Source organism: Ictalurus punctatus, chromosome 17 (genome assembly GCF_001660625.3).
Source record: "Ictalurus punctatus breed USDA103 chromosome 17, Coco_2.0, whole genome shotgun sequence".
NCBI lineage: Eukaryota > Metazoa > Chordata > Actinopteri > Siluriformes > Ictaluridae > Ictalurus > Ictalurus punctatus.
This window is the reverse complement of record NC_030432.2, coordinates 10,892,094-10,900,472: the sequence shown is the minus strand read 5'-3', so window position 1 is coordinate 10,900,472 and position 8,379 is coordinate 10,892,094. Positions and strand designations below refer to the sequence as shown.

The window sequence follows — 8,379 nt, the reverse complement described above, 5'->3', positions numbered from 1 at the left end:
AATGTGCATTCCTAGAGTTTTTCTCTCTATAGAAACAAACAATATGATCATATCATATTAAGCAGTGCAGAATATATGCCAATAAAACATGCTCACTCTTCAAATTCCGTTAATTTTGTAAAAACCAAAAGGGAAGCTGTAACTCAAGACATTGAGAAATTACAGGCCTAAAGCGTTTGGAGAAATGGCAAAAGCAATTATGACAGAAAAGTCACTTGAGGTTCAAAAATGAACTTTGATTGCATTATCCCACTGCCTGACTCAAACAAAAACATGTCCAGACAGGAAGCAGAAGAACTTCTCATTACACCAACCTGGAAACTGGAATGATTATAGCAACACTAAGAGCAAGTGTGTCATCATTACCAAACAGAGACGTGCGTGGGACAGTTTATATCCCATTCCTGAAGGAATTCTGACAAATCTGGCAAAATTTGTCATTTAAAACAGTGCCCATGGCCAGGATAAAGTCGTTACTGATGAATGATTGAATACATCATGCAGCACTGTGCAAGCACCATATATGCTCGTGTTAATAAATGTGACTTTCCTTTATCCCTCACACTTCACACCTGAGAAGCTGTTCCCTGCTGCAGAAAAATAAAAAAACATTCCTGCTTGTGCAACAGTGCCGATGCATGCCTCTACAGTCATTAAATGCATTGCTCCCTTGGCTTTTAACCAGTTTTATTTGGCTACAGCAAAATTACTGATAAAAAATATCCTACTAGCATGGAACCAAAATCATAAAAAACATCAATCTGAGCCTTTGGTACTGGTCTGGTGGTTTTCTGGTGCCAAATGTTCCAGTACACTGAGTAGTAGAAAAGACACAGACACAGGATTAGTTGCCTTTCAGTCTTCTGGCTGAGTCGATGTTCAGCTACATGAACTGCAGGCTCACAGGAACGAACAGATGCTGCTGCAATTTTATCTTTAACATTTCTCCGCTGGCAGTAAAAACATGAAGAGGTTTAGGTTAATCACACCTCTATGCACTACGATGCAATTTCCTGTGTCAGAAAATTGGCCATAAGCCCAAGGAATCTCTGGAACTGTCTGCAGAATAAAAACTTTACAAGTACCCACTGTTTCACTTTTTAATATCATGTATATGAATAATTTATTAAATCACATCGCACATAACATGATGAATATCCCCTTCACTAAAAGGATCATCACATTAAAATCCTCTTTACCCCAGTAATCAACAGTGACGGCACAATTTCGTGGTGCTATGTCACAGAGAGACTTTTTTTGTTGTGTTTTTTTTTTTTTCAAAGCCAGTATTAGTATTACAGGATGCTCTTTAAAACCAAAATGTTCTGGTCTCATTTATTATTTGGTCTCCATTTCATTGTCATCATTATGTTTGCATTAAAGAAAACAAAAATGTTGTACGACCCACATCCAACCCAGTGCTAGATACAAGTAAGGTAGTCCATTCTGGCCACAATCAATCCTGTTATTTGATTAGGCCAAGTGGGAGTCTGCTTAGCAGCCTCCAGGGTCCCATTTACTGAGCTTATTCTCCAAGCCCTGCCACTGCTCACAGAATAGCCCAAAATGCCATCAGATCTTCTGTCAATCAGTGAAAAGCATAAAGCAACAGAAGGATGGTGCAGACGCCGATAACTCCACCCAGAATTAATGAGTCCCGTCTCTTCCTTAAGTTGATTCGCTGGATGAGGCTATTGATGGCAGGAAATCGATCTGGCAGGGAAAGTTAAGGACCCAAAGAAAGTGCCAAGAATTTCTAAACACAATTAGTGAAATAACTAATCTCTTAACTAATGTCTTATTTTAAGGACAAAAAATATACTTTTGAAGCATGTAGTTAATCAGTATTTCTTTTAAGAATTAATGAAATGCTCAAAGGCTTGCTATCATTAATGCCCATTTTAAAGGTGATATGGTTCTACATGTTGGGATGAGAAGAACTACAATCAAGGACTCCTCGGGTTTGTTCTAAATAGCTCTCTAGCTCTTTTCTGTTTGTTGTATAGAATCAAGACACCTACTACTGAACATGAAGCCTCATTTATGTGTGACGGATCCACTCTACCTATGGTATGTGCAGACAAAATGACAATTTTTGAGACTGCATACCCTTTACATCATTGCTTGAGAAATGCAGAAAACATGAACCAGGCTTTTATGGTTTAAGTAGAGTACAAACCTTTAAGTAGTCCCAACTTTCCACATCATCATGGCTCAGCTGTTTGCAAGAAGTTCTGCTACAAGGAACGTTTTAGAGAAATAGTTGCCTTTGCTGTTTTGCTCAACTGCAGCAGAATGAATTTATTTTTATTTTCACTGGTTTGGCTTTTTCTCTCAGTGTCTAGAGCACCCAGCACTAATTATTTGTGCTAACAGGCCGGTGCACACCAATAGACTCTGATCAAGTGCTGTATCTGTGTTGTGGCAGTCATGCATTTATCTTACAAATCCAATTCCCTCCATTTTGAATGGTGACTCTGTGCAACTCTCATCACAGACTTGTCGTTGCTGCCTCCACAGTAAGGCAGGCGAAAACCTACTGTATTTTAAGAAAGTATCTGGCATAGTGTAGTTTAAAAGTCGACCACGCTGTAAAACACTAGTGGTCAAAATCTACCACCATACCAAAATGTACGAATAACAAAAAAAATTCTAAGGTAAGTGTTATCAACGTAGACAAATGTAGTATTAAAAAACAAACGATGACCTGTTATCTGTAGGAGCGGCTGACCTTCGGGTGCTCTACTCTACCTTACTAAATGTTCATGAGACTGTCTACTTGATTACACTGAACAGACACTGTAATACATAGTGCAAAAGTCTTTTGAAACAAAACAAAAGAAAACAAAAAATTATTACTTTCCCATTTCAGTGTGCTCAGCGCTAATTGCTTCGAGGACAACGTTGTAAATAAGTTCTGAATACAGTCCCATAATACCCATTTCTATAGTAGCCATTGCTTGATGCTTTCACCTCAATATCTTCCACAGAAATGAAAGGATACTGGCCAGAGTGTTGACCCTGCTCTGTATAGATTTTAACATGCCTCGCTGGGAAGTCATGTTTTCCTTGGTTGCCATGGCAATACTGGAAAAGAAGGAGAGAATGGTTTCACATGAGTTAAACATTAGATTACAGACGGCAGCTGTCATTTACTCTGCTGTAAACCCATTTCTAATACAGAAGATGTGAATGACTTTACTGTCACTTTTTAAATGCATGACCCGGTTATGCACGCTTAGACTTTTCTAAACCTGTCAGGCAAATACAGAGCCAGCACTTATTTGTCTTCTTCAGCTGAGTCTTGCGTTCCTGTAACTGGTAGAGAGGATTAAATTGCAGTGTGACACTATAGCTCACTCAGAATTGGGCTCAGCAGCTTTTTGGAGTGTAAATGATAGCCTGGCACCTTAAGCGCATGCTGCAGGCTTCAGCTATTCATTGGGGGTGTGGGACAAAAAGATGTTATACAAAAGTCATCTCAGGAAAAGTGCGATTTATGGAAAAAACAAATGAACAAAGCAGACTCAATGCAGGGTAATATGTTTACATTATATGCCTTGGTTCAAAATTAATCCCACTGTTGTGTGCAATGAAAATTCACAATGTTCTCAGCTTAAACAACATACATGCAGAGTCACGTTCACATGCTTCTAATGAACAGTGTCAGATAAACAGGTATAAATCTAAGCCATCTAGATAAATCCTGTAACATTCAAATATCCTGTGTACGACAGGGTTTCATACTCCTGTCCTAGAGAATCACAACCCCACAGAGACGTTCCCTGTTCAAACACACCAATGAGGGCCTTGGGAATTAATTGATGAGTTGCATTAGATGTGTTAAATGATGCAAACTCTGAGGTTCTATGATCGTCCAGTAATTTATCTGTTTACATCCATTTAGATGTCACATTACAAAGCACATTTTTTGTTGTAGTTTTATACTTGTGCTAAGAGCTCAACTCCACCCGTAATACAGCACAGAACTGATATAAGCACAGGAGTGGAACAAGGGAAAATAACAATCCACTGATATAAACAAACTGTATCACATAAGACAACTCCCTCTTGGTACTTTCTCCCTTGGTGGCTTTAGACATAAACAACCAACGCTTTGTTTCAGTACGGTTTAGCTTCTCCACACTCCAGAGACATTTATCATCATCATTGAGAGATCTGCTGACGGACCACTACCCGAGGACTGGGAGAGTGGAATTACACAGGGAGTACTACATGTGGACACATTTGTGTCCAAAGCTAAACTTACTTTCTCACTCTTACAACATACTGTATGCTGATGTATACAGAAGCTCCACAGCTCTAGTGTAAAAAGTGCACAAACTGCCTTTATAGAGTAAAATACCATGAGCAGACCTGCGAACAGGAAAGAGGAAAAATGTGTTGTCCTGCCAAAATGGCAGTGGAGTAAAAACGTAGTAGAAGCATAAACACAGGATCTTTTCGCTAAATATTCCAGTCAACAGTGTCACTGAGGATTTGTTGATGCTCAAACTGTTGAACATATCTGCTCTTACTGATGTAGTAAAGGAAATAAATAGTGATAATCAGTTTCTAATTATCATTACATTTTAAATTGTGTGTAGTGTATGAAGTATGGTCGAGAGATTGCGAGGCCAACTCCTGATAACACCACAGCAATCTTTGGACTGGAGTTAAGGGAGCAAAATTGGTCATGCTCTCAGGGTGGGAGGAATGGCACTCTCATTCTCCCCTGTGAGCTTGTGTATGGGGAAGAGGGCAAAAATCGTGTTCGTCCAAGTGAGTTATACTGCCCTGTGATGCCGCTTGAGCAGCAGTTTGAAAAGATGTCTTTGGCTGGCTTCACATGTCTCGGAGGAAGCACTTGCTAGCCGTCACAATCTGCAGTTGGTAGCTGTTGTATGATAGTGGAGAGCTGGCTGGCGGGTTGGAAATCAGTTAGACAAATCCATCCATCCATTTTCCATACCGCTTATCAGGGTCACGGGGGAGCCTGGAGCCTATCCCAGGGAACTCGGGGCACAAGGCAGGGGACACCCTGAACGGGTTGTCAAGCCATTGCAGGGCACAATCACACACACACCCATTCATACACGCTGAACAATTTGGGAATGGCAATCAGCCTATAACCAGGTTTCATACAGATGTTTCATAATGAAATTCCAGGACTTTCAAGGACTTTTCAAGCAGTATTTATTTTGTTTTCAAGAACTGTACAAGAGATGTCATTCAAACATATATTTGTTATATATTATAATAAAAAAAACAACCAATTTTAATATGGCGCCTTTTCCCAGACATGCTGGACTAAATGTGCATTTCCCAGACATTGCTTCATCTTCACCATAACGTCAACGTACTCAAGGTGAGGGACAAGAGCACTGTTGCCAACAACTTTCAATGGAAAGTTGCTAAATGTCGCTGGATGTCGTCATGCGCTAATTAGCATATTCATTACATATGTGCATTCTGCCTAGTGTCGGCCCTTTACATCGGTTTACTTCTCTCTGACTCTCTGTGCTCACATACTGTATTTTAATATAGCCGAATTTCCAATAAAGCTGTTCGCATTTACAGATTTATCTGTTTCTGATGTCAGACAACGGAACAAGTATGAAATAGTGACTGAAACCCAACCATTAAGAGACTACATGTTAACCAGCAGTCACTTCCCTGCCATTTCCAAGCTGCTGCTCTGTACTGCTAAAAATCATGATTTTATAACCATGATGTCGTTTGACAAAATCACCAGATACATAAGTTAAAGACAATGGCTTTGCTGTGATTTTGGCGATATTTACATGTAAAATGATCACTCAGAGAGAAAGTTAGAAGTAACCGAATGCATCTTATTTTTACTCTCACACTGAATGTGTTGCTTCTCTCTGCCACTCACTGAACAGAGTAGCTCTAGAGAGGGGGAGAGAGAGAGAGAGAGAGAGAGAGAGAGAGAGAGAGAGAGAGAGAGAGAGAGAGAGAGAGAGGTGTACCTGTGGCAGGAAAGCAGGACCGTGTGCACACGCGGCAGTACTGGCCACTCTCTTCTACAGAAAGTAGATTAAGGTTTGTCCAAAAAGTCACTAGATTTGTCACTAGGTGCTTTTTCGGTGGAAAAAAGGTGCTAAAGGGGCCTGAAAAGTGGACCGGAGCTGTTTCTGTTAAAATGAGTAAGTGAATAGCAGGAGGAGGAGGGGCTGCAGTGGGGTGTCATATATTGAGTGAAAGGATTATTTTTGGGAGAACACAAATACAAATATTTTAAAGGTATTTAGCAATTTCGTATTTATTGACTTTTTATAATTCAAGCACTTTTTAAGCAACACTGGATAAAAATGGCTATTTTCAAGGTTTTCCAGTACTTACTTTCAAAAAGCCAAATTCAAACGTTTCAAACACTTCAAGCACCATGCACGAACCCTGTATAACACACGTCTTTGGACCACTAAGCCCAGGTGGACAAATATGTCTAAAGTGTTAGATATGAAAATTCATTGTAGGCATAGTTAATCCTCTTTTGATCGTATTTCTTTCTTTTTTGAAAAAAAATTCACTTAACTATAAACGTGTCTAATGTTTCTAAGTTGAACATACATTGATAGATTTAATTTCACATTAATGAAATCAAAACATGGCCTCAAAATTTTCTTTATAATCATTCCAGATAAATGTTATTAATTCCAATTCCAAATGATCTACAGTGGTAAGGACAATTAACTGTTAATTATATATAATGTTAGTTGTTAATTATAAAATGTTGTCCAGGGACATTATATGAACTGGAATCTTGTTTAGGAGAGCTTCCTAAGAATCATTAAAAAGAAATCAGAAGCATCCAGACACCCCAGAGACCACAGTAACGATGAATCCCAAACTCCTTTTAGTGTATTGTTGTGTGCCCTGTGCAGAAAGCACAACGATCACAAGCAGATGATATTGAGCAATTTTATGCATGAATAACGCTGAAGGAGATTAGAAGAGGAGCTGCATGGACCAGGAACCAGCTTAATTAAGCTTCTGGGCCACCTGGCTCCTGTGGGCTTCCCCAAGATGAAGATAGCTGCTACTCTGGGACCGAGACAAAGAGAATGTGCTCACACGTACGTCTAGTCACGCCATGGGTGAGCACATGACCCACTCTCAGTCAGCCTGTACATCGCCCACCAGGTGTAAGTATGAGTGCAGTTCAAGGGCAGGACCTGTTCCCAGGGCTTCAGTTGCACATTCGGATGTGTTAATTGTTATTTACTGAGCCAAGACTCAACTCATAAGGAGGCATTTGATTAAAAACACCACACACACACATGTTCCTTTGTGATATGTTAAGATTTGCATCCATTAGATGTGCCTGCCATTGTGGACACATGATGTACGCTTGAACAAAGTGGAATATGCGGTTTCAAACAAAGCGACCATTAAATGTTTGCCAAGAAAGCTTTTCTGACAGCTTCACTTAAGAGGCAGGATCTGCTTTCAACCTAATCTCAAGCAATAATCTAATGGTATCAGAGAATGGACAAGTAATGGGGTAGTGGCTTGATGTTTAACATTGATTGAGGTCTCTTCTAATGGAAATGGGTGAAAAATACACTACTGGTTTAGCAGAGATTTAAGTATTAAGAGATTGTCATGTCATACTCCAGTTAAGAAACATACACATTTAAAGACAGTTCAAATGTGTATAGCATAAACAGTTTTTACAGTAACAACTGTACATCCCTAAAAGTAGTATCTTTAAGTACTGTGCAATTTCTGTAGGATCAGGCTTACCTTATTGTGTCTTCAATAAGTCGATCCGAGCTGTAAGGGGGAAAAAAAAGTAGAAGATTTGTAAGAAGCTTAAACTGAAATGAGGGTGAATGAATGACTGGAGGTAAGATTCTCCTGTTGAGAAGTGAGATCAGTTCTACAAAGACAGTGACAAAATCCTCTTCCTCTTTTGGAAAGGAAAATATTTGAACACTTTAAAGTTACAGTTATAACACAGAATAATGAAATATATCCTTTTGTATGAAGATCCGTATTGATTATCTTCTAGGCCTTTAACACATTTAACTAAAGTTAATTCTCATCATTCCTAATACAGTGTGCTGACAGCTGACATATACATCATGTCTTATCATTTTAAATGACAATACCCAGGAAATGCAAGAGCTGAAGGCATCGAAAAATCTTTATGAGACAAATGGAAATCTTCTGTGCCAGACAGCTCCAATTTTGACGTACACTAAAACAAGATTACAAATTCTCCCATAGTACAGCGGTGCTGCAGAGTGTTGGCAGTGAAAAGGGCTGCAGTGGGTTTAACAGGTTAGTGGTTCCCCCATTACTCATTCCAGCTACTGTAACACTACACTGAGCACACAAATTCACATATAT

At 39.4% G+C, this 8,379-nt stretch overlaps 1 protein-coding gene across 1 annotated transcript in view; it reads right to left on the bottom strand.

Annotated features, from left to right (window-relative positions):
• Nucleotides 1-1,266: 1,266 nt before the first annotated feature.
• gosr1 (golgi SNAP receptor complex member 1) overlaps nt 1,267-8,379 on the bottom strand; it is a 29,561-nt gene continuing 22,448 nt past the window's right edge. The window contains 3 exon segments of the mRNA NM_001200362.1: nt 1,267-1,713; nt 3,005-3,087; nt 7,771-7,800. Coding sequence (NP_001187291.1) covers nt 1,589-1,713; nt 3,005-3,087; nt 7,771-7,800 — 238 coding nt within the window. The 3' untranslated portion in view covers nt 1,267-1,588.